This window comes from Stegostoma tigrinum, chromosome 42, assembly GCF_030684315.1.
Source record: "Stegostoma tigrinum isolate sSteTig4 chromosome 42, sSteTig4.hap1, whole genome shotgun sequence".
NCBI lineage: Eukaryota > Metazoa > Chordata > Chondrichthyes > Orectolobiformes > Stegostomatidae > Stegostoma > Stegostoma tigrinum.
Genome location: NC_081395.1, coordinates 12,459,795 through 12,486,671, shown reverse-complemented (window position 1 = coordinate 12,486,671; position 26,877 = coordinate 12,459,795). Strand labels below are relative to the sequence as shown.

Below are 26,877 nucleotides of genomic sequence, written 5' to 3'. Positions count from 1 at the left end.
CAGCATCGAGGAGCAGGACAGCTGATGTTCTGGTTCTGGCTGCTTCTTCACATTTATTTCTGTTTTACTTCATCTGCCATGCCTTTGCCAACTCACCCAATTGTCAAAATCACCTTTAAGAGACTTAACATCCTTGTCGTCCACTCACAGTCCAACCAAGTTTGGTGTTGTCAGCAAACTATGTTTTAACCATTACCCTATAAACCACATTCTTTATACACTGCGGAAAATAATATACCTCAAAGACTGCAATCTACTGCGATGTCTGAGTATTTAGTATAACAGTGGTGTGTATGCCTCCTGCATTACATTTCTGTTACTGTGTAGTTTTACATTGATTTTGGGAGATGTGTTAATATTTTTACACAGATTTTTTTGGAGGATGCTGCAAAGTTTCGCTTGGTCAACAAACAATGTTAAGGCTCATATAATTAAAGATAGGGTCTTGGGTAGAGTTGTGGAACAGTGAGACCTAGGCTTGCAGGTACATAACTCTTTAAAGTTTGTGTCACATACAGACAGGGTGGTTAAAAAGGCATTTGGCACATTTGCCTTCATTGCTCAGGCCTCTGAGTGTAGGAGCTGGGATGTAGTGTTGAAGCTGTACAGGACATTGGTCGGGCTTCTTCTGGAATACTGTGATCAGAGATAGTGGGTACTGCAGATGCTGGAGAATCCAAGATAACAAAGTGTGAAGCTGGATGAACACAGCAGGCCAAGCAGCATCTCAGGAGCACAAAAGCTGATGTTTCAGGCCTCTCTGATGAAGGGTCTAGGCCCGAAACGTCAGCTTTTGTGCTCCTGAGATGCTGCTTGGCCTGCTGTGTTCGTCCAGCTCCACACTTTGTTATCTCTGTTATTCTGGAATACTGTGTCCAGTTCTCGTTGGCCAGTTATAGGAATGATATTATCAAACTGGAGAAGCTTCAAAAAAGAATTTCCAAGATGTTGCCATGTACGGAAAGTTAGAGTTGTAAAGCAAGGCTGGAGAGGCTGGGACCTTTTTACTAGAGCACAGGAGGTTGGGAGGCGACCTGATAGAAGTTTATAAAATAATGAGAGTGATATATAGAGTTGATGATAGTTGTCCATTCCCTAAGATGAGGAATTTCAAGATCACAGGGCCCATTTTTAAGGTGAGAGGAGAGAGATTTAAAAAGACATGAGGCTAATTTTTTACACAGAGGGTGGTTCACGTGTGAAGTGAACTTCCTGAGGAAGTGGTGGATGCACGTACAGTTACAACATTTAAAATACATTTGGATGGATATATGAATAGGAAAGGTTTGGAGTTCTGAGGAAGGGTCACTGGACCTGAAACGTCAACTCTGATTTTTTGTTTCCTTCATGGATGCTGCTAGACCTGAGCTTTTCCAGCAACTTCTGCCTTTGTTGGAGAGATATGGGCTAGGAGCAGGCAGGTGGGACTTAGTTTGGTTTGTTCAGCATGATTATGTTCAGGATTATGTTCAGCATGAACTGGTTGGACCAAAGGGTCTGATTCCATTGCAGCTATGCAAACCTCTTGATTATACAGAATATGTGATCAACTGGCACACTCCTGGTCCCATAGGTGCTGTTTAATAACATGTTTGATGCATTACATTTGATTCCCATGTCCAAATGATCATAGAATCCCTACAGTGTGGAAGCAGGCCATTCGACCCATCAAGTTCATACCAGCCCTCTGAAGAGCATCCCACCTAGACTCACTGCCCCTACCCTGTCCCTGTAACCCTGCATTTCCCATGGCCAATCCACCCTAACCTGCACATCCCTGGACACTATGGGACAATTTAGCACGGCCAATCCACCCTAACCTGCACATCCCTGGGCACTATGGGACAATTTAGCACGGCCAATACACCCTAACCTGCACATCCCTGGGCACTATGGGACAATTTAGCACGGCCAATCCACCCTAACCTGCACATCCCTGGGCACTATGGGACAATTTAGCACGGCCAATCCACCCTAACCTGCACGTCCCTGGGCACTATGGGGCAGTTTAGCACGGCCAATCCACCCAAACATGCAAGTCGTCAGACTGGAGGAGAAAACCGGAGCACCCGGAGGAAACCCACGCAGACATGGGGAGAACGTGCAAACTCCTGCACAGACAGTCATCTAACCTGGGTCCCTGGTGCTGTGAGGCTGTAACCACTGAGCCACCATACCACCCATTGATGTATCTTATGAATAGCTGGGGCCCAAGCATGGATCCCTGGTGTACGTCACTGCCTTCCAGTCTGCTAACCAGTTCTCAATCCATGCCAGTTTATTATCACCAATACCATACACTTTGATTTTGCACACCAACCTCTTATGTGGGACTTTATGAAAAGCTAATCCAAATACACCACATCCTGGGGCTTCCACACATCTATTCAACCAGTTATTTCCTCAAAAAGCTCCAGTAGGTTTGTCAAACATGATTTCCCTTTCATAAAAGCAACCTTGTGTAGTTTGTTATTTTCCAAGTGTCCTGTCATTGCATTCTTTATAACAGGCTCCACCATTTTCTACATGTTCGATTTATAATTCCCCATTTCCTCTTCCCTCTATTTTTGACAATGTCGGGGGGATGGGGTTACATTTGATACTCTCCAGTCCACCGCAACTGTTCCAGAATCTACTGAATTTTGGAAGATGATAACCAAACCACCCATTGTTTCCATGACCCACCTCTTTTAGCACCCTGGGATGTAGATTATCAGGCTGTGGGAGTTTGTCCATTTCCAGAACCATTCATTTTTCCAACACTTTACTAACCCTAATCTCCCTCAATTCCTCCTCCTTCAAAGACTCTTACTTCCTTAGCATTCCTGGCAAATTATTTGTTTTTAATTAAACAATTAAAGTTGTTTAATTCCTGCATTTTCTTGTTACATTTAAGTAGATTAATTAATTAAAATTTCGCTCGCCCAGAAGTCTCCATGCCGTCTCTCAACAGCCTTTCCCTATGTCTAGAACTGTGGTTCCTTTCAGTTTCAGAATTTATCACCATTCAGGTCAACTACCCCTCCATCCTCATCCAGTTGCTGTTGCTAAGAAAGCACATTCGATGCACCGAGGGCAAGACTGGGGTGGTGTCGTGGTGCCTCCCCTTGTCTAATTGCACATTGATCTTCCCCCTGTGCTGTGACCCCCAAGGGAGAAGCCTGTGGGGTTTACAGGAGAGGTGGTGATGCATGGACAATAAATGTCACTGATAAAAAAGAAAAGTCAATGTGACTCAGTCAGCAGCCTGGTCTACAATGGGAAAAACCATCCCCTGGTATTGAGTCAAATATGATTGCTCATATTTGGAGGGAACCTGCCACTCTTCACTTCCCCATATCGTTAGGAGGATATGGCTGCCAAACCATCAGGTACTGCAATTTCCAGGAACCCTCCCCTGCGACACATCTGTAGTCGCTCAGCCAGATCAGTCTCGACTCAGAACAGCACTCATATACACACAGATGGCTCACCATCACGCATGTGATTTATGTTAACGTTAACTCCAATGGCTTTTCATGTTGACTCAGTGGAATGAAACTAGAAAAGTACCCCTGGTTTGCAGACACATACCTACACTCAAAGAAGGCAAAGAAATTGTGGTTGCGGATGGGACAGTCAGGGGAGTGGGGTTGAGGGTGGGGTGGAACTCTTGATAAATATCAGGCATGTTCTAACCAGCCCAGATTCCCACCTGACAAGGTGGAAAATTGGTCAGGTTATTGTCCTGTCCAAAAACAAAAAAGGACAAATCCAACATCATCACTCTTATTTTTTTAGAAGGTGGAAGGTATGATCAAGCACCCCTAAGCCAAAAGTAATCTACTGACTGATGTCCAGTTTGGGTTCTGCTGAGTATCATTAGCACCTGACCTCATTACAAACACATAGATAAAAGAGCTGAGTTGTAGACAGCACGGTGGCCTCAAGGCGCCAAGGACCTGGGTTTGATTCTACCCTCAAGCAACAGTCTGGGTGGAGTTTGCATATTCTCCCTGTGTCCAAGTGGGTTTCCTCCAGCGCTCCGGCTTCCTCCCAGAGTCCAAAGATGTTCAGGTTTGGTGGATTAGCAATGCTAAATTAACCCATAGTGTTCATGGCTGGCAGGCTAGGTGGATTAGCCGTGGGAAATTCAAGGTTACAGGGATGGGGTGGGTCTGGGTGAGATGCTCTTCAGCAGGGCGGTGTGGACTTGATGAGTTGAATGGCCTGCTTCCACACTGTAAAGGATTCTATGAAATCCTGAGGTTAGGTGAGCTTAACATCAAGGAGCCCTAGGAAAACTGGAATCAGTGGTTATCAGGGGGCAAATTCTCTGCTGGTTGGAGTCTTACCTGGCATATAGGTAGTCGTGGTTGTTGGAGGTCAGTTATCTCAGCTCCAGGATATCTCTGCAGGAGTTCCTCATCCCTAATCCCAACCATCTTCCCTCCATCATAAGGTCAGAAATGGGGATGTTCGCCAATGATTGCACATTGTCTAGCACCATTTGCAACTCCTCAGAGAGCGAAACAGTCCATATCCAAATGCTTTAATACCTGGACAATATCCAGGCCTGGACTGATACGTAGTAAATTACATTAATGCCACACAACTACCAATAAAGCAGTAATCATCACGAAGAGAGAATCCAACCATTTTCCCTTGATATTTAATAGTGTGACCATCACTGAATTCCCCACTATCAACATCCTTGGGATTACAGTTGACCAGAAACTCAGCAGGACTTGCCTGATAAACACAATGGCTACAAGAGCAGGTCACAGGCTAGAAATACTGCAGCGAGTAACTCACCTCCTGACTCCCCAGAGCATGTCTACCATCTACAAGGCACAAGTCAGGAATGTGATGGAATGCTTCCTGTTTGCCTGGATAAGTTCAGCTCCAGCAACACACAAGACATTTGACACCAGCAAGGCCAAAGCAGCCCGCTTGATTAGTGCCACATCCACAAACATCCACTCCCTCAACCACTGATGCTCAGTAGCAGCAGTGCATACCATCCACAAGATGAACAGCTACAGCTCACCCAGGCTCCTTCAACAGCATGTTTCAAACACATTAATACTACCAGTTAGAAGGACAAGGGCAGCAGATACAGCTGAACACCACACCCCGCAAGTTCCCCTCCAAGACACTCACCACCCTGACTCAGAAATATATTGGCTGTTCTTTCACTGTTGCTGGGTCAAGATCCTGGAATTTCCTCCTGGAGAACATTGTGGGTGTATCTAGACCATGTAGATTGGAGCAGTTCAAGGAGGGAGTTCATCACCACCTTCCCAAGTAGCAATTAAGGAATTGCAATTAATGTTCAGTTTAGCCAGGGACAACCACATATCGAAAAAAAATGTTAAAGCTATAATTGTATCAGAGATAATGGGAACTGTAGATGCTGGAGAATCCAAGATAATAAAGTGTGGAGCTGGATGAACACAGCAGGCCAAGCAGCATCTTGGGAGCACAAAAGCTGACGTTTTGGGCCTCAAACTTCCTTCAGAAAAGAGGGTTGGGGAGAGGGTTCTGAAATAATTACGGAGAGGGGGGAGGCGGATCAAAGATGGATAGAGAAGATAGGTGGAGGGGTGTGGCAGCTAGGCCCGAAACATCTGCTTTTGTGCTCCTAAGATGCTGCTTGGCCTGCTGTGTTCATCCAGCTCCACACTTTGTTAAAAGTATAATTGGTCCAGTTCTCTGGTCCTTCCATTATAACATTTTTTTTTCTTTTGTGTGTTTTATTTGACTTATTTTTTAAAAAATCACTACTAATATGCAACCACTACTTTTATAAGCAGTGCTTCCCAGATCACAACAAATTGCAATGTATATAAAATATAAATCTCACCTTCTCTTCCTCCAGATATTTTGTTAATGATCTTTAATCAGTTACTTGAGAGGTAACAGTTTCTCCTTATTTACTCAGTCAACACCCTTTGTGATTTTGAACAACTGTTAAAACTCTCCAAAATCGCCTGTGTTCTAAGGCAAACAACCCCATCTCCTCCACAAGCATCAAAGTCGTGACTTGGAATAATTTAAGCATTCCTCCACAATCACTGGGTCAACACCTTGGAGCTCCTTCCTAAAGATCACTAAGGCTGCACCAGTAGCAGCTGTTTAAGAAGGCAGCTGATTTACATCTTCTCAAGGGCAATAAACACTGGCCTAGTCACCAATGCCTACATTGTTGTAAATGACTGGAAAAAAGAGCCTTGTACCTGGCCCCATTCAAGTAAATCTCATTTACGTCCTCCCCAAGTCCTTAACATTCTTCTGAAAGATTTCTGCCCAGAGTTGAGCATGGAATTCACCAAGGCCGAACCCATGATTTATGAAATATTAGCATAGCGAGTTTTGAGAAGATTTGTAGCTCAGGTTGAGGTTCTGGATGTGAGTTTGCTCGCTGAGCTGGAAGGTTAGTTTTCAGACGTTTCGTCACCGTTCTAGGTAACATCATCAGTGAGCCTCCGACGAAGCGCTGGTGTTATGTCCCGCTTTCTATTTATCTGGTTAGGTTTCCTTGGGTTGGTGATGTCATTTCCTGTTCTTTTTCTCAGGGGGTGGTAGATTGGCTCCAAATCAATGTGTTTGTTGATGGAATTCCAGTTGGAATGCCATGCTTCTAGGAATTCTCGTGCGTGTCTCTGTTTGGCTTGTCCTAGGATGGATGTGTTGTCCCAATCAAAGTGGTGTCCTTCCTTATCTGTATGTAAGGATAAGAGTGATAGTGGGTCATATCGTTTTGTGGCTAGTTGATGTTCATGTATCCTGGTGGCTAGCTTTCTGCCAGTTTGTCCAATGTAGTGTTTGTCATCTACAGAATACCTTGTAAGAACTGTGACAAACACTAACATTGGACAAACTGGCAGAAAGCTAGCCACCAGGATACATGAACATCAACTAGCCACAAAACGACATGACCCACTATCACTCGTGTCCTTACATACAGATAAGGAAGGACACCACTTTGATTGGGACAACACATCCATCCTAGGACAAGCCAAACAGAGACACGCACGAGAATTCCTAGAAGCATGGCATTCCAACCGGAATTCCATCAACAAACACATTGATTTGGAGCCAATCTACCATCCCCTGAGAAAAAGAACAGGAAATGACATCACCAACCCAAGGAAACCTAACCAGATAAATAGAAAGCGGGACATAACACCAGCGCTTCGTCGGAGGCTCACTGATGATGTTACCTAGAATGGTGACGAAACGTCTGAAAACTAACCTTCCAGCTCAGCGAGCAAACTCACATCCATATTAGCATAAGCTCCTCATTTTTGTACTTTGTTTCTCCATCAATTGGGTAAAAAAATAATTATTTTTGAGTGCTCTTCAGAGCTACATCTGATTTTCAATGACTATTTTTTGGTTTCAGGGGCTCCTTTCTCATTCTCACTGATTGGGCAGCACAGTCACATTGTGACAATAGTGTTGTTGTTGACACTTGGGGTATTTGGACCCATATGGAAACAGAATTAGAAAACTTACCAATATCCTCAATAACAACCAATTCTCCATTTAACTTAAAGCCACTATACAAAAGGAAAGAATACATTAATTTCCTGTACAGCACAAGAGTTAAAATTATTTTAACAGGCATAAGGTAACAAAAGTTTTTTTCTTTCAAAACAACTCACAAAAAGCCTGAACGCACTTTCCCCAAACTGTTGGGGTTATAGCTAATGCGTTTCCATCACGTGCCTAAACTGGAACATTTCAGGGTCTTAACATCAGGTTTATATTTAATAAATGACACAGTGTTCATTACAACAGCGTCCTCTGCATTTTTCCCATATTGTGGCTCCTGGCTTACAGCCTTAAACTCCAGATTCCATATTTGTTTACATGGATATAATGGGCTTGGTGCTTTCAAGTTTTCTTAGTTCCCAGTTAGAATCATAGAATCTATATAAATGCAAAAGCCACTCAGCCCATCAAGTCACACCGACCCCCCGAACAGCATCCCACCCAAAACCACCCCATTCCCGTAACCCTGAATTCTGCCTATGGTTAATCCAACCTAGTCTGCACATCCCTGGACACCAGAGGTCAATTTTAGCATAGCCCACCCACCTAATCTGCACATCTTTGGACTATGGGAAGGCAACCCAGACAGACAATGTGCAAACTCTACACAGTCACCGAGAGTGGAATCAAACCCAGCGTCCTGGGGCTGAGACAGCAGTGCTAACCACTGAGCTTTGCTGTGTTGATAAGTTAGAAACTGCTTTCACTGTTCTCTGCAACTTCCTTCTTTCCTGTTGCAGCTCCCTCACCCAACACCCCTACCTCGTAGCTTCTGCTTTTGCAGCCTCCTATGTAGTGAGCCCATCAGCAGCGAGGACAGTGGAGCTATGTCCTGTGATAGGAGGAGTGACTCCTTACTGTTTCTATTAACTGGGTTGACTTCCTCATCGGTCACCCCAATGAGTGAATTCTCTCCAGTATTTTGAAGGCAAATCCACGTTTTGCTGTTCCCCCATGTATCTATCATGAGTGAGGATCCTCATATGCTTTCTTAAACACAGCTTTTCCCTGACATCTTTGAAGACTTATGCACTTGAGTAGAGGCCACTCTGTTCTTGTGCCACAAAAGACTTCCTCCTTTCATTTGAAATCTCAGTCCGAAAAGGGAGATTTGGCAAAAATCCAAGGGGTTTCGGTGAATCAAGCAGACAATGTGAGTTTGTTCAGTATCTTTATTATATAAAATAATTCCTGAAGCACTCGACAATTTGGGTGCAAAAGGAGATCTGGAAAAATTTATACATCAACTGATACCACCTCAGGGCATCGCAAAGTGCTTTAAAGTTTAAGTACAGTGACAGCTGAAATGTAAGAAGCCTAGCAGCCAATTTACACACAGCAAGCTCACATGAACAATACTGGTCATAAATAGCAAATAAATTATTTTTGAGCAATGTTGAGAGGTAAAGTATTGGCTCCAGAGATATTAGCGAGATCTCCCAATCTTTTTCCCCACAAGAATCACACCAAACGCAGGAGATGGTCATTTGGCCCTTCGAATTGTGCAGATGTGCTGTTAAGCTCCACTAGAGAGGGCAGGCAGTGGCTCAGCTTATCTAAGTTACCAAACCTCTGCCAGCACTACGCCCACCTTGTTATTACTGGCACTGGAAATGCAGACCCAGGTCTCTCGAGCTGGTCTGGAACCAAAGGACAGTGTAGCTGGCTGGCCTTTTTGGAGGTATTTGGTTTTGCACTGGGGGGAGTTGGAGAATGCGTGAGGTATTGTGGGGGCAGAATCTGGGTGAGTGGGGAGGGGGTAAAAAGACTGAAGCATGTGGAGGGTGCTTGCTGGGGTAGGGAAATGAGTATTTACAATGCTGGAGGAGATCGCAGTTAGGAGCAACGTTGACAAGTTTTAAACGTGCTTCACTCAAAAGAAATGTACAGATCGCAGCTCAAAGTCCATCAAGAAAACAGGTCTTCTCTGGAAGTGTTCTCCCTAAAGTCACATGGATTCCTTTAAATCCACGGGGTCACTCCCTCCTGCTACGTGCCTGGCCAAGGATGACATTGTACCCTCCTGTTTCTGAGGTAGTGGAGTCAGGGAGCAAGGAAACCCTCCATCCCTCCCCTCCCACAGCTGGTCTTGGAGGGGCAGGGATGGGATTGAGGGTGAAAATATGGGGGAGGAAGGTCCCACACCATGTGGGCCTCCCACCCACTGCCAGACAAAGACCTTGTCACCCTCCTGCCTTCGCTTTTTCAGTCATGTCACATACAAAGCCCTGTTCTGTCACACCACCGGCTGTCCCCGAAGCCTCACATCGTCAAATGGGCACAGGTCAAGCACCTGAAAAAGAAAACCAGAGGGGCAACACATTAGCTAACAGAGAGAGCTGGAAGAAGCCATTCTGTCCCTGAGCCTGTCTGTCTTTTATGGCCTTTGTACCGTAACCCGTTTTAATGAAGAATCCCGAACCAAAACATCAGCCTTCTTGCTCCTCTGATGCTGCCTGGCCTGCTGTGTTCATCCAGCTCTGCACTGTGTTGACAATGTCTTGACCTTACCCTTGAACGTACACATTTGTTGCTGCTCCACCCTCAAACCGCCCACCATCTCCCCCTCAGCCTCTTTGGAGAGGAGGGAGATAGCATTTCAATCCCTACAGTGCAGAAAGAGATCATTTGGCCCTTCTAGTCTGCACTGGCTCTCTGAAGAGCATCTCACCAGATCCAGACCCTGCCACATCCCTGTATTTCCCATGGCTAATCCACCTAGCCTGCACATCTCTGGGCTGTGGGAGAAAACCCCATGGAAACACGGGGAGAATGTGCAAACTCCACAGTCACCTGAGGGTGGAATCGAACCCCAGGTCCCAGGCACTGTGAGGCAACAGCTCTAACCACTGAGCCACCGTGTCGCCCCCACGATTTCCGCACCAGAAGAAAAGAGTTTCTCTCAAATCAACCCGATTTGAAGAATTGTTTCAAACGTCCCAGTTAGATCACCGGGTAATGTTCCAGACCCTCATCCTTGCTCTTTCTGAGACTGGAGCCAAACGTGAAGAGTTTTACAAACCAGTAGATAACACAACAAACAGGGACAAGAACAGGCCATTTGGGCCATCGATGCCGCTACGCTATTTTGATAATAACAATGCCAATCATCTGCCTCAACCTCATGTCCCTTGACTCCCCATGAGACCAAAATAAATGTGTCCCCATTCTTAAAATATATTTAACGGTGCAGATTCCACAACGTTCTTTTTTTTTGGGGGGGGGTGGGGGGTGGTTGGGTGGGGAACAGAATGCCAAAAATTCACAATCCTTTGAGTGAAGGCTTTTCTCCTCCTCCTGCTCCTAAAATTTAAATAAAAAAAAAAAAAAAAAAAAAAATCGGGACCTTATCCTGAGACGGGGTCCCCTGTGTCATAGGACAATCTTCCAGTGTCGACTCTGTCAAACCCTTCACAATCTTGTACGCCTCTAAACGATCACATTCCATTATTCCAAACTCTGGAGAGCACGGACCCAATTTCGGCAGGACCCCACTGTTATTGGTGAGGCCTCCCCCTCCCACTAGAGACCAACCTCGTGAAATACTGGCTCCAATGCGAATATACCCCTCCTTCAACGTGGAGCTCAGAACTGCAGATGTGGTACTACAGTCATGGTCTCACCAAATTCTTTACAACCCTGCTCCAGTTCCCATACCTTCCTCACTGCTCGTTGCACATTGTGCGGGCAAACCTCACGGCACTGCCGAAGCAATCCCTTCATTTCCCCATGCCCCACACCACACCCTCCCCAGGAAGAAGTCACGTACATTGCCGTTGCTGCTGGCAAGGTCCAGCGGTGTGTCCTCCTCCAGGTTGGGCAGCAGTGGGTTGGCACCGGCCTGACAGAGGGCAGTAGCGATGCCGGCATCCAGCCTCCCCACTGCCAAGTGGAGGGGAGTGCAGCCGTTGTACATCGGAGCGTCCACTTCGCCCCCGGCCCGCAGCAGCCGGGTCACCAGGCCAATCTCCCCCAGCTCCACTGCCAGATGCAGGGCAGTACGTCCACTCGTTGACTCCTGCCAGCCCAAAAGAGAGAGAGGTCAAAGAATTAGGCAGAAGACAGGAATAACATTTCCCCCATGCCACCCCACTAAGCCACAGTTTGTAGGTTGCCTGTCAGCTGGTTAGATAGAAATTGAAAGAGGGAGAGAGTTTATTTGACGGGCTCAGTCTCACAGCTCTCACCCACAGGCAATACTTGTTGCTATGTGCTCACAAACAAGGTCCACCATGTGTTTGAACAACATGATTGAATGGACCTCTTCATGGTTCACCCTCTCCATTCCCAGAGTCACTTTGAGTCTACCCCAAATGAATTCTGGCAGGATGACACAATGACGGGCGAACCAAGTGAAATCTTGAGCCGGTTCCAAGTACACTGCTACACAATGTGAAACTTCAAGTAACCTGAAGACACAGGCCTGGCTTCAGTATTTCAGGACTGTCAGGTGCTACCTGGAATGAGTGCACAACATGGGTACTGGGGCCCCCCAGTCAAGAGCCTACCCTGCTTTTACGCAACGCATCTGGGTCCGTAGCACTAGAGCCTGTGTGACAGGGACTGAGATGAGGGTCGCCCCCCAACTTTGGTCAGGGATGTGTAGCACGAAACTTGCTTCTATCCAGCAAAGCCTGGTAGGCACGACATATGTGTACATGTGCATGCATTTGTGTCTGTGTGTGTGTAAGCGTGTAAAATGTCTCTCAGTGTGTGTATGTATGCTCATTGTGACTCCTAGAATCAGTGGGAGCTGCAGGCCATTCAGCCCATCAAGTCCACACCAACCTTCCAAAAGACATTCAACCCAGACCCACTCCCTTACCCTATCCCTGTAACCACACATCTCCCTATGGCCAATCCACCTAAATTACGCACATTTGGAGTATGGGAGGAAACTGGAGCACCGAGTGGACACCAACGCAGGCCCAGGGAGAATGTCCAAACTACACTCAGACAGTCACTCAAGGCTGGATTCAAACCCAGGTCCCTGGTGCTGTGAGGCAGCCAGGCTAACTACTGAGCCATCACTGGATATATGCATACAAATGTCTGTCTGTATGCCCACATCTGTCGTTTGGTATGTTGAAGGTCAGTAAGTGGAGTCACGGGGTGGTGTCTGACCTGCGTATTGACTCTCGCGCCTGAAGATAGCAGGTAGTCCACCATCACATCATTCCTATAGAGAACTGCCAGGTGCAAACAGGTCAAACCTGCAGGAAGAGAGATCATTCAGTAAGAAGGTGGAACATGGTCTGGTTCCAGTTTCCCCTTCCCAATCTCACCCAGGCTCATAGTCTTTCCACAGGATAATGAGGGGAAACCTCGCCACCAGCATGAATGAGCATCATCTCGGTGATATATCCCAACACGTGCAGGTTGGAACTCAAAAGCTAGTCCTCAAGGTATCTCACTTGGAACGAGTATCCCCAAAGACAAAGAAAGAATTGTGTTTTTGTGGCAAAGCACTCCATGGCCAAATCAATCACTTTTTGGAGGATGCCCACTGTTGTAAACGTAGGAAGTGCACCAGCCAAGTCTGTGCATAGCAAGATCCCACAAACAGCAACAAGATGACTGCCAAGCAATCTACTTTTTTTTAAACTAATGAAGAATTCTTATGTTGCAGATCGATGGATGGTCATTGGCCAGTAACTCCCCTGCTCTCAATCAAGATCAAATTGCACCCCACTGGGCAGAAGGGACCATTGGTTTAATGTCTCATCTTAGAGACAGCACCTCTGACAGGACAGCACTCCTGTGGTCAGAGTTGCCTTTTTGTTTGTATTTTAATGGTTTGAACCCAGAACCTTGTGACTCGGGAGTCAAGTGTACCATGAACTGAGCCAGGGCATTCTCTCTCTGATCTGCTGCACCAAGTGTGGAATGCAACCGAGCACGTGGTTAGATTTTGTGGCAAAGGGACTGCTTTTAAAGGCCCACACCTTGCCAGTTGTGTCTCTCGAGGTTCCGAGGTCCCACTGGGTTGGGGCTGTCACATCCAAACAGGGTCTGCTCTTTGGCTGTAACGGGCTTCGTAAGGACCGGCACACACTCCTCCAGGCTGTACTGGCAGGCCAGGTGCAATGCGGTGTTTCCGTTGCGATCCTGCAGCTCTGTGTCCACTCCCTTCAGAACCAGCTGCCGTACTATCTTTGTCTGGCGTGTGTACATGGCCAAATGTAGGGGCGTCTGAAATTCAGAACAAATACTGGTTTAGTGCAATGTCAGCTTGTAGCTAGCACTCAGTCGGAAAATGGTTGGAGCAACAGAGAATTTCACAGGAAAAGAGAAGGCCCTAGGGCCTTTTCCCACACTGTGCCCATAACCCTGTATGCCACCAATAATCAATAATTTATTAACCACTACATTCAGCCCTCTCAGAGATCAAGTGACCCCTGTGGAAGAGATTTCCAAAGGTTCACCAGCTTCTCTGAAAAATATTTCTCCTCATCTTGGTGTGAAATGGCATTCTCCTTATTTTTAATTTGTGCTCCCCAGGTCTAGATGCCCTGACCAGCATCTCCCCTGTCTATTGCTTCAAGCATTTTGTAAGATCACCTCTCATTCTTCTTGAGAATACAGACTCGGTTTACACAATCTCCCTTCACAGGACAGTCCCACCATCCCTTGAAAAAGTCTGATGAACCTTTGTTACACTGCCTCTGAGGGAATTATATCTTTCCTAAGATAAAGGAAATAAAAACTGCGCACAGTACTCCAGGTATGATCTAACTAAGCTTCTATACAATTGAAACAAGTTATACAATTGCCTCTGTACTCAAATCCGCTTGTGATAAAGGCTAACTTTCTTATGTGCCTTCCCAATAGCTCTGCACCTGAACGTTAGCCATCAGTGACTTAACAACAAGGACACCCAGATCCTTTTGTAACACTTACACTTTCCAACCTCTTGCCATTTGATAAATATTCTGCACATCTGTTTTTACCTGCCAAAGTTGGATAATCTCACGCTTCTCCACACTATATTCCATCTGCAATGTTTTGCAGAATCACCAAGCCTTTACAAACCCTCCTGAAAACATGTGACACCTTCCTCACATTCCCAATTGGTTTTGATTCACCTGCTGTTTTGAAAATTTCACATTTGGTCCCCGTGTCAAAATGACTTTTTAAAAAAGTGAATTGCTGGGTCCCTACGCAGCATCCCACTATTCACAGACGGCCAATGAGTCTTTGTTGCTACTCTGTTTCGTCTGTCAGCCAATCGTTACGCCAATGTATCATGTCCTGAACCAAATGCTTTAAACAACCCCGTCTGGGGGGGACTTTACCAAAAGCCTTCTAAAAATCCATCAATTCCCCTTTATCAACTTCATCAGTAACATGCTCAGAAAAAACAGAACAAGCTTGTCAAACAAACAGGACTTTTCCTTCTCAAGTCTATGCTGACTATGCCCAATCAGATCATTTTTATCCAAGTGTTCATTTATCACATCCTTTATAATAGATGTTCCCTACTTCTCATGTAAGGCTGAAAGGTCTGTAGTTCCCTATTTTGTTTCCTCACTACTTTCTTAAGGGGGGGGGGGGTGACATTTGCAAGCTTCCACTCTGCAGGGATCCTTCTAGAATGTATGGAATTTTTGCAATGACAATCTCAACAGCTGCTTTCTTCCATGCTCTGGGATGTAGGCTATTAGGTGCCAGGGCTTACCAACTTTAAATCCCATTAATATTCCCAGTACTACCTTTTTATTAATACTAATTCCTTGCGACTCATTCTCTCTAGTCACTTTGAGAGATTTCTTGAACTTCCATTATAAATTTTCCAGATTCCACTTTTAAATTTCCACATTTACTTTTTACAATCCTGTAGAAGCTGTCACAGTCCTTTTTGTTTTGCATTTCTATTCTATTCTTCCTTTCTTTATCAGTTCCTTGAGTCTCCTTCGTATTCTAAAAACTTGTCCATCCTCAGATTTGTTACTGTTTCGGGGCGCTGTACAACTCATTTCTCTTAATTTTACAGTCTTTATCAACCACGTTCGATTGATCTTTTGTAAGTTTTCACACCTTGAAGCTGTAAGCCAAGTGGTACTTCCTACAAGACTAATTGGCTGCAAACGTATAGTCATGTCTTTCAATATACTTCTCCCAAAGTAGCTCGGCCAATTTGTGACTCATGGCCTCATGATTCCCCTTATTTAAATTTAACATCCTTGCTTCAAATTGAATTACCTCACTTCCAAACATAATGTAAAAAATTCTATCATATTGTGGTTACTCATCCCGATTGTGAATTAGTCCTTTCTCATTACATAACACCAGAACCAAAATAGGCTGTTATTTGATTGGTTCCTTGACATACTGCTCTAGAAATCGATGTATGAATCAGTGCAAAAACCAATTCCATGCACCTTTACTGCTCAATTGGTTGACCCAGTCTATGTGCAGATTGACATCACCCACTCTTGGAATAGTGTGTTCAGTTGTGGTCTCCTTGCTATAGGAAGGATGTTGTGAAACTTGAAAGAGTCCAGAAAACATTTACAAGGACGTTGTCAGGGTTGGAGGGTTTGTGCTCTTGGTAGAGGCTGAATAGACTATTTTCCCTGGAGCGTCAGAGGCCGAGGGGTGACCTTATAGAGGTTTATAAAATCTTGAGAGGCATGGATGATGTCTTTTTCCCCAGGGGAGGGGGCAAGTCCAAAACTAGAGGAGCATAGGCTGAAGGTGAGAGGGGAAAAGATTTTAAAAAGACCTAAAGGGCAACTTTTTCCACACAGAGGGTGGTGCGTGTGTGGAATGAGCTGCCAGAGGAAGTGGAGGAGGCTGGTACAGTTACAACATCTGGATGGGTACATGAATACTAAGGGTTTAAGAGGGATATGGGCCAAATGCTGGCAAATGGGACCAGATTAATTTAGGATATCTGGTCGGGATAGATGAGTTGGACCAAAGAGTCTGTTTCCGTGCTGTACAGCTCTACGATGACTGCTGCCCTTCCTACAAGTTTCTTTATCCTCCTGATTTATACCATACCCCAACATGGCCACTACTATTGGGTGGCCTGTAAATAAACCCAATTAATATCTGCTGCCCTTTACTATTCTCCACTTTCAAACAAAGAAAAGTTCAGTAAAACAGCTCCCAAACAAAAATGCAAACTAGCAGTGAATGGAAACTTAAGAAATCAAAATAACAAGACAGAGGTGATGTTGCAACCCAGCCCTCTCAGCACCCACTGGTCTCAAAGCCTCAACTGTGCTGGTGAGTTGTGTGCACTCGTCCTCTGGGGACATCCAAACGCAGACCCAGTTCCACCCAAATAGATCCCACACGTTTTCTTCTGATCAGAGATCCTCCCTTACTAATGGACTGCTTCCATCCCATATCATCAGCTCTTCCTTCTTGTCTGACCTTGCTAAATATTGAATACCCCTCACCAGTCTCCTGACCTGGTCATCATTCAGCCACGTCTCTGTAACGGGAGTTGTATCATACCCATTTCTCTCTATTTGTGCCATTAGATTGTCTATTTTGTTATGAATGTTGCTTACGTCCTTTGTCTTTTTAACATCATTTGGAACATGCTTGATGCCTAGTTTTATTTGCTCTATTTGTCAGCCTTTTCTATCTTGCTATTCCTTTTCTATCCCTTCCACATTGGGTCAACCCTCAGTTTCCTATTTCTCCAATAAGTGAGTATAAGTCCAGGCCAATGACACCAACAGGTCTCCCCATAAGGATATCAGTCCCCATCCAGTTTGTACAGGTCCTACATGTCCCAGAATTGGTGCTGGTGTCTCAGAAATCTCTGATTCCACCCTTCCACTGGTTCACCCCCAGTCACTGGTTCAACATTTCGCACTTAGCCACTTACAGCATTGACTTCAGAATGTAGCTGCTCCCCACTTTCTGAATTTTTTTGTAAACTTGCTGCCTCCTCTCTCAGTGCTGTGTTTTTGCACTGACCCTCTGACAGAATGGGGCTCCCTCAGCCCTGACCCTCTGACAGTATCAGACTGGCATTTTGTGTTCAAGTTCTGGAGTTGAGATTTAACCTAGAAGCATCTGAGTCAGACCCGAGAGAGTCCCCTCTGAGCCACAACTAACATCTAAACCAGTGATACAGGTTAAAGACGATATCCAAGCAGTAAGAGCACTTTGAGATTGATACAGGGTTACGGGAAGAAAGTAGGGCAGTGGGATTAGTTTGGGATTGATACAGGGCTATGGGGAGAGAACAGGGCAGTGGGATTAGTTGGGCATTGATACAGGGTATGGGAAGAGAGCGGAGCAGTGGGATTAGTTTGGGGATGGATACAGGGCAATGAGGAGTGAGCGGAGCAGTGGGATTAGTTGGGGATTGATACAGGGCAATAGGGAAGAGAGCGGGGCAATGGGATTAGTTTGGGGATTGATAGAAGGCTGAAGAGTGAGTGTGACAGCAGGAGCCTGTTTCAGAATAGCAAACAAAAGCACGTGCTAATGGTGTTTGTTGAATGATCCGTCAATGAACCAGCAGAGACACACAATGGGAAAATGATGGTCTCGTACTCCGCTGAAAAATTCAATGTGTTGAAAGTGGAGACAAATATTTAAATCAAGGAGGAACAGATTTATATCCAAGAACATGAACCTCTGAGTTTGAATGACAGAAAGGAAGTTTAAAGTTGTTGGAAGCTTGACTCAAATGAAGATCAGAATTCCTACAGGACAGCTGGCAGATGAGCAATATGCTTGGTGTAATGACAGGTTTTATCATCCACCAGCAGATTATCCTGCAATTCATGGAATTGTGCTGTGAACCAAAATAGTATTCGGTACCTCCTCAGCTCGCGAGGTAAATACCAAAGGTCTGCTGGATATTTTGACGTAAACAGACACCAGCTAAGTGCCAGGAGATCAGTGTCTCAATCATATTCCCCCATGCACTGTGAATACTCATTCCCCAACCCCCTAGGCCAATTTTTTGGAAGGCACTCACTGCCTACCTGAAAGAGGTCATTCTGCCAGTTCAGATACTCCAGCGGCGACTGGTCAATGAACGCTAGGGCTAAGGCCTCAGTCTCGTGAATGATGCAGAGATGGAGGAACCTGGAAGACGCAGAGATGGAGGTGGTCAAGGATCAGGGCAAGGTGGGATGGCCGACATTGCGAGGGATGTCCAGCCATCCAGCAGAAGCCACCCCTGTCCCGGGGCAGGCTAGTGTCCGTTGCCAATTTGTCACACACTTTCCTCGTTCCCGAGGCCAACCTTCATGATGCCCAAACACAAGAACTACACCCATTCCCCACCCACAAGCCACTTAGCCTTATTCAGGATTCCCTGTCATCCTGAGGATTCCAAAGAGGTTGAGAGTTCTCTTCTAGGGCAGATACAGCATCCTCCCCCTGCTAAGCACAACCCAACCTAGGTCGAGGATTGGCATCCCATCAGAAGAGGGTGAGGGGGTTTGGACAATGCTTCCCCCACCCTTCCCTAACAGTAGGGGGCCCAGGGTCAAGGACTAGGCCATCACACACCCATTTGTTAAGAATCAGACCATTACCCCTCCCTACCAAACCCAGAGTGGAGAATGGGACCCAGCCCTGCCACTGGAGTCCAGGATCAGACTATTCCTTCCCTTCACCTGGGAGTCCCAGATTGGAATGTCATCACCGCCACCTTCCCATGCTCCCCATGATCGAGGATTTGACTATCCCCCAACCAAACGTTAAGAGTTTGAATATACACTATGCCTGAGACACCCCCATTTCCCCCAGATCAAGGATCGGACTGTCCTTTCCCCTTCCATGTCACAAACTGGAAAATCCCTCGTCCTGCCCCCTCACCTTCCCATTCCCGGTCAAGATCCAGACAATCTTCAACCACAGGGGTCAAGGATCAAACCACTCTCCATCCCCTCTCTGGGGATCAAGGATTGGACCATCGCCCAACTCCTCCCAGGAGGAAGGATCAGATCATCCTCCACTTGGGACCATGGATCAGAACATGGGAGCCCCCTTACCCCGGAGGTCACTATTTGGGCTAAGCTCCTGCTCCACCATGCCTCCTGTACTGTCCACCCATTCAGGAGGGGTACCTGTGAAAAGACCACCAGATCTTCAGGCTTCCAACAAAAACCTGCATTCATACTGCAGCTTTCAATTGGTGCAACATCACGGACCATTTCACAGGGGAGAATAGCAAACAGCAATCAACCCCGAGATTCACATGATGACATCAGGGAAAGGTGACCAAACATTCAGTCAAAGACAACAGTTTTAAAACAAAACCATGTTAAAAGAAAGAGAAAGGTGGATGGGGTGGAAGACAGTGTTGATGAGAGACAGAAATGGGAGGGGAAGAGAGGGATAACCGGAGATGGAGGGTGGGGGTGGGAAGAGAGGGAGAGCTGAAGATGGGTGGGGAAAGAGATGGAGAGCCGGAGATGGCGGGGGTGGTGGTGATGGTGGGGGGGGGGGGGGGGGGGGTGGTGAAGGGAGAAACAGAGCGGACCTGGAATGGTGCACATGACCAAGCGGAGATGCAAAACCAAGAGTTATTTATAAACACGCAGAGCCTGGGGGTTTTGTTCTTGAAAATAATTCTTTCACATGATGTCAGATTTCCTGGTTTGGCCAGCCTGGCTCTATTTCCTTCCCTAACTGCCATCAGACAAGTATTTAAGAGAATGAATGCTGGTTGTCAGGGTCACCATTGCTGAACCTAGCTTGCAAACCCGTAAGGTGTTTGCTGAAGTTAAATTCTTACTATTGTCCCAGTGGGATTTCAGCCCTTGTCCATCAAGCATTGGCCTCAGTCTTGGGATCATTTGTCAATTATGCCTATTCAGGAGCAAGTGAAATGGGCCCAATGGCCTCCAGACATGGGACAGCAGATTCCCTCTCCCCACTGTTATAGCCAAGAGTGCAAGAGAATAGAATTGCCCAGATAGGGCTGAAACCAATGTAGATGGCATAGGGTGCTACTTGAGGGAGGGAGGGCAGAGGTGCATTCTCTTACAGAGACCCCCACACCCTCATTTAGAAGCACCATCCTCATCTCAAATCAGAAACAGTTACATACTTTCTCTATATCCATTTCCATTTTCCAACCACACCTTCCTGAACGCGCATACACACACACCAACTTCCCTCTCACTTCAATAAGACTGCAGAAATTCTCCCCATTTATACAGCCATACAGCATGGACCCTGCTTGCCCAGATGCCTTTTCGATATTGTAATTGTACCTGTGTCTACTTCCTTTGGCAGCTTATTCCATACACGTAACACTCTCTGCATGAAAAAGTTGCCCTTCAGGTTCCTTTTAGATCTTTTCCCCCCCTCACCTTAAACCTATGCCCTTACATGATCTAAGTAGAGATCTTTCTTCCTTCTGCAAAACATAAGATCAGACAGCCAGCTCCCGCTTTCCCAATCTCTGTCATCGTTTGACTCCTTTACTTTGGAAGGTGGGGTTCATGAGAGTCAACCCATCTCTGGGACAGCTAGCTGGAGGATTGTCGTCTCACGAGGAGGGCTAATGTATACAGTGGAGTCTGGGATAGCATGCCAAGGGTCAGGAATCCTCCTGCTCCTCCTGCAATAGTTTCCAAGGGAACAGGCTAAGTGGGTGTGAGTGAGGTTTAGACAAATCTTCAAACACCAGTCAGACGTCAATTATAGAATTATGAGAGAGATGTGTGTGTGTGTGAATACCTGTACACACATGTATGTTTGTGAGAAAGTGACGGAGCATACGTAAGAGAGAGGGAGAACGGGCATGTATGAGAGATATTGTGTGACAGACACAGAGAGAGCGAGAGAGAGAGAGAGAGAGAGAGAGAGAGAGAGAGAGAGAGAGCGAGAGAGAGAGAGAGACAGAGAGAGAGAGAGAAAAAACATGTATGTGTGTGTATCTGTGAGAGTGAGTGGCAGTGGTATTTTTTTTTGTGGAGCCCTTTTGAAGCCATCTGATGTGGAGAGTGAAACACCAAAACATTCACCATGATATCCTGAGTTTATTAAGCTCATTTAAATTTCATTAAAAAAATAAAAGGAATGCAAAAACCGCATTGGTGCGCAGGGCTTTACAGGGACTTTCCAAAAGGGAGTGTGATGTACTGAGCTGATTATCGGAGTATTGTGACATTGACTAGACCAATGAAAATTCAGCTACCGAGCTCCCCAATTAAAAAGAACTTTCTTGGTGACAATTTCTGAGCACAGCCTTAGTTGTTGCCTTCACCACTATTTCAAGTGCCGTACAGGGGCCCTAACAATAGTCTCTCGTTCAATGTAAAATGTAAAAAATCAACACCACATTTTGCCTCAATGGACTAACAGGCCAACTAGTCCCTAAGCTGGAGTCCAGTACCTACGACACAGTTTAGGATGGAAGCGAACCCTTTAATTCCAGAGGGTTTTACAAGAATTGTCCTATCGGGGATTTCAGTGATGTGGGTAGATTGTAGAAACTGGGTCCTCTTTGGAGGAGGGAAGGTTGGGAGAGAAACTGGGAGAGGTCAGAGTCATACAGCACAGAAACAGACCCTTTGGTCCAACTGGTCCTTGCTGGCCAAGTTTCCTAAACTAGACTAGTCCCACTTACCTGCATTTGGCCCAAGTCCCCTTTCCTACTCACGTAACTGTCCAAATGTATTTTAAACATTGTACCTGTACCCACCTCCACCACTTGTTCTGGCAGTTCATTCCATACACAAACCACCCTCTGTGTGGAAAAGTTGCCCCTCAGGTCCCTTTTAAATCTTTCCCTCTCATCTTAAAAATATGCCCCCTAGTTTTGAATTTCCCCACCCTAGGGAAAAGATCTTGGCCAATCACCTTATGTATGACCTTCATGATTTTATAAACGTCTATAAAGTCACCCATCAACCTCCTACTCTCCAGTGGAAAATATCCTAGCCTATCCAGCCTCTCCTTATCACTTAAACCCTCCAATCCCAGCAAACTCCTGGAAATTATTTTCTGAACCTCTCCAATTTAATGATATCCTTTCTACAGCAGGGCAACCAGAACTACACACAGTAATCCTGAAGAGGCCTCACCCACATCCTGTACAGCTTCGACATGACATCCCAATTCCTACACACAATGGTTTGAGCAACGAAGGCAAGCATTTTAAATGTCTTCTTTACCAGTGCGGAGCTGGAGAAATAGAACAGGCCAGACAGCATCTGAGGAGCAGGAAAGCTGACGTTTTGGGTCAGGACCCTTCTTCAGAAAGCTGCTGCTCTCCTGTGGTGCTGCCTGGCCTGCTGTGTTCCTCCAGCATCGGCAGCTCTCGTCTATGTTCTTTACCACACTGCCTGCGCTCGTGAAGAGAAGTGTGGCTCAGAATCGACAAAGGTTGTGGGGGGGTCGCAGGGGGGTGAGACACACACACACACACACACACACACACACACACACACACACAGAATCTGTTCCTTTTGGTGCAAGGATCGAATAGCAGGGTCACAGTGACTGACAGAGGAAGCAATAGGGACAGGGGGATAAAACTTTACACAGCGACCAGCTCGCAGACAGGTTCGACTGAAACCTTCGAAAGGGAATTGGATGAAAGCCTGAAGAAGCACATGATGAGAGGAGACAGGCGTGGGATGGGCCAAGCTGCTCTTCCAGGGCTAGCCTGGGCACAGTGGACTGAATGGCCACATTGTGCGCCCGTGCCTGTCCGGAGGGGTCACCGGTCACGCATGAGGTGGCGCTGCCTTCACTACTCTTCTGTCTGGGGAGTCGACAGCGTGACGTGAGTGAGTGTGAAACGTTTCTGGGATTTCCGTTGGGTTAGAGGGGGTGGAAATGGCTCAGTTTCTGCGGCAAAGTCCACAGACCCCACCCCAAAACCACCAACCCCAGTAGCTCCTCATTACATATCTTCACCATCTCACATTAGCCCTGCCTCACTCAGTCTCGCCTCCGAGACAGTAAGTCATGGGTTAACTCCCAACACTTACGATCCACACTGACAATCCCAGCATTCACTCACCAGACAACACGAAGCCTCATCAAGCCACTCACCTGGATGGAAAAGACCCTACAGAAACTGCTGCAAGACTTGGGGTCAGGGATGTCCCCACCATCTGGCACCAATATTCATTCCTCAAGACTATTCAATCTCCGCACTCTCTCTAATCCATCTGAATGACAGGATAGGCTCAAGAGCTGAAATTTTCACTCTGTTCCTTTGTAAAAAGTTAAATCCAGGCACCTCAATTAGATTTGAGTCTTTAACTTGCTCCTAGGCATCTGTTATTCTGTATATAAACCACCTCAAGCCCCTTGATTAGATAGCAGTCTGTAACTCTCTCTAGGATATCTGTTATTCTCTATATAAGCCACCCTGAACCCTTCAATTAGATTTCAGTCTGCAATTTACTCCCAGGTATCTGTTATTCTATATAATAAGCCTTTTGATTAGACTCCAGCATGTAACTCATTCTGGGTATGTTATTCTAAATATGAACCACACTCAACCCTTCCTGTAGATGCTGGGTCACAGAATGCTGTTGGTAGGATTTTGCTGTGCAGGCACCTGCTGTACACTGTTCCCCAACAAGCCCCACACCCTGGGGGTTATGGCCAGGGAGAAGGAGGAGACAGAAGGAGCAGGGGAGGTGGGAGGGGAAAATAAGAGGGGTGCAGGGATGACAGAGAAGCAAGGGGGGTCAATGAGAGGGAGGAGAAGGGTTCAGGGACCGGTGGGGGGGGGTGCGCAGGTGGAGAGGGGAGAGAGATTGGGGGGGGGGGGTGCGGGCGGATGGGGGGGGGTGCGGGCGGACAGGGGAGAGAGATGGGGGGGGGTGCGGGCGGACAGGGGAGAGAGATGGGGGGGGGTGCGGGCGGACAGGGGAGAGAGATGGGGGGGGGTGCGGGCGGACAGGGGAGAGAGATGGGGGGGGGGTGCGGGCGGACAGGGGAGAGAGATGGGGGGGGGTGCGGGCGGACAGGGGAGAGAGATGGGGGGGGTGCGGGCGGACAGGGGAGAGAGATGGGGGGGGGTGCGGGCGGACAGGGGAGAGAGATGGGGGGGGTGCGGGCGGACAGGGGAGAGAGATGGGGGGGGTGCGGGCGGACAGGGGAGAGAGATGGGGGGGGGTGCGGGCGGACAGGGGAGAGAGATGGGGGGGGTGCGGGCGGACAGGGGAGAGAGATGGGGGGGGTGCGGGCGGACAGGGGAGAGAGATGGGGGGGGGTGCGGGCGGACAGGGGAGAGAGATGGGGGGGGGGTGCGGGCGGACAGGGGAGAGAGATGGGGGGGGGGGTGCGGGCGGACAGGGGAGAGAGATGGGGGGGGGTGCGGGCGGACAGGGGAGAGAGATGGGGGGGGTGCGGGCGGACAGGGGAGAGAGATGGGGGGGGGTGCGGGCGGACAGGGGAGAGAGATGGGGGGGGTGCGGGCGGACAGGGGAGAGAGATGGGGGGGGGTGCGGGCGGACAGGGGAGAGAGATGGGGGGGGCGGGCGGACAGGGGAGAGAGATGGGGGGGGGCGGGCGGACAGGGGAGAGAGATGGGGGGGGCGGGCGGACAGGGGAGAGAGATGGGGGGGGCGGGCGGACAGGGGAGAGAGATGGGGGGGGCGGGCGGACAGGGGAGAGAGATGGGGGGGGCGGGCAGGGGAGAGAGAAGATGGGGGAGGGAGAGGGAAGTAGGGGTTCAGGGACAGGAGAGGAAGTAGGGGTTCAGGGACAGGAGAGGAAGTAGGGGTTCAGGGACAGGAGAGGAAGTAGGGGTTCAGGGAAAGGGGCAGAAAGAAGTCGGGGGAGAGAGAAGTAGGGAATGGGAAGGGGGGGTGGAGGTCAGGGAGGAGAGAGAGAAGTGGGGAACGGGAGAGGGCGTCTAAGAGATGGTGGCGGTCAGGCAATATTGGGTTGGGGAGGAAGTATGGGGTGGGAGGGTTATGGAGTGGGGTTCAGGGAGGGGTATAGCGTGGGGTTGGGCATGGGCATGGTATGGGTATGGGGTGGGGGTATAGGTTGGGTATGGGGTGGTCAGGGAGGGTTATAGGATGGGGGTACGGGGTGGGGTTGGGTATGGGGGGTGGTTAAGGTGCACTTACGTGTCCCCTTCCTCGCCGAGGTAGGCCCAGGGGTCGAAGGGGGCCTCACGGCCCGGGGCCTGTCCTCCGGCCGAGCCCAGCGAGCAGCGGGCGCTGAACGTCTCCAGCAAATCCGAGGCGTAGGCCGAGTCGCAGGCAGACTCGCAGCTGTCTTCCCCCGATGCCCCGCACTGAGGAGGGCGAGCCGGAGCCGGGCCCGACTCTAGGCCCAGGCTCAGGGCCCAGGACTCCTGGTGCTCCAGCTCCCCATCCAGGCCGGAGTCACACTGGGCGTCAGAGAGCTGCAGGCTTTTCTTATCCCCGCCTGGGCTCAGAGCCATTCCTCAGCAGGTTTTATTTCCTTTTGTCAGCACGGGCAGGCTTTGGGGACTTGTCTTCTCCCCTCTGCCTTTAATCTGACACAAACCTTTACTGTCTACAACTCCCCCCCCCCCTCAGATCCTCCTCCTCTAGCCTGGCTCACTGCCAGACACTTAAAGGCAAAGGCAGGCTGCCTTCCCCTTTAATTCACTGACCTGCCTCCTTGAAATAACTCACTGCAAAACACACACACGCACTCCCCTCACAAACAACTTCATTGCAACCGGCAGAGAGACTTCAGCCACACGGTCATAGAGAGGCCCAGCACAGAGACCCAACCTCTGTGGTCCAGCTCCAAATACCCCCAAATTAATCCAGTCCCACTCGGCCCAAACCCTTCCCTATTCATCCACCCACCCAGATGCCCATTTATTGTTGTCGTTGTACCAGCCCCCACCACTTCCTCTAGCAATTCGTTCCACACACGCACCACCCTCTGTGTGAAAAAGTTGTCCTCAGGTCCCTTTTAAATCTTTCCCCCTCTCACCTCAAATCTGTGCCTGCTAGTTTTGGAATCCCCCAACCTAGATACCCTACTCCAGGGTATCTCATGTTTTATAAATAGGCAACACTGATCCGTTCAATTAAATTCCAGTGTGTAACTCACTCGCAGGTATCTGTTTTCCATATATAAACACCCCGAACCCCTCAATTAGATTCCAGTGTGTAACTCACTCCCAAGTATCTGTTTTCCACATATATATACCTTGAACCCCTCGACTAGATTCCAAACTATAACTCACTCCCTGTTATCTGTTATTCTATATATAAACCACACGAAACCCCTCAATTAGATTCCAGTGTGTAACTCATTCTGGGGTATCTGTTTTTCTATATATAAACCATCGGGAACCCCTCGATTAGATTCCAGCCTGGCAATGCGTTAGAGACTTGACAGTGTAAATATAGTGTGTCACTCCTAGATATCACATGCCCCCAT

At 47.7% G+C, this 26,877-nt stretch overlaps 2 protein-coding genes across 3 annotated transcripts in view; one reads left to right on the top strand and one right to left on the bottom strand.

Annotated features, from left to right (window-relative positions):
- The window catches only part of LOC125449397 (transmembrane protein 151B-like), a 97,821-nt gene that overhangs the window by 35,191 nt on the left and 35,753 nt on the right, over positions 1-26,877 (top strand). The window lies entirely within an intron of this gene.
- LOC125449370 (NF-kappa-B inhibitor epsilon-like) lies at positions 8,698-26,029 on the bottom strand. 2 transcript variants are annotated; one of them, XM_048525120.2, is made up of 6 exons: positions 25,578-26,029; positions 18,501-18,603; positions 13,485-13,731; positions 12,664-12,752; positions 11,309-11,557; positions 8,698-9,832 (listed from the first exon to the last, which is right to left on the bottom strand). In XM_048525120.2, the coding sequence occupies exons 1-6, from the start codon at positions 25,895-25,897 to the stop codon at positions 9,776-9,778; spliced, it is 1,065 nt and encodes a 354-aa protein (XP_048381077.1). In that variant the 5' UTR covers positions 25,898-26,029; the 3' UTR covers positions 8,698-9,775. The 2 variants fall into 2 exon arrangements, with proteins under 2 accessions (XP_048381077.1, XP_059497458.1); XM_059641475.1 differs by lacking the exon at positions 12,664-12,752.

What these genes read in the sequence shown, in the direction of transcription:
- LOC125449370 (XM_048525120.2), bottom strand. Translation starts at nt 25,897, where the DNA reads ATGGCTCTGAGCCCAGGCGGGGATAAGAAAAGCCTGCAGCTCTCTGAC. An exon ending in CTCGGCGAGGAAGGGGACAC is followed by an intron (nt 18,604 to 25,577) that starts GTAAGTGCACCT and finishes TGCGTCTTCCAG; the next exon opens with GTTCCTCCATCTCTGCATCA. An exon ending in GGCAGAATGACCTCTTTCAG is followed by an intron (nt 13,732 to 18,500) that starts GTAGGCAGTGAG and finishes TCTGAATTTCAG; the next exon opens with ACGCCCCTACATTTGGCCAT.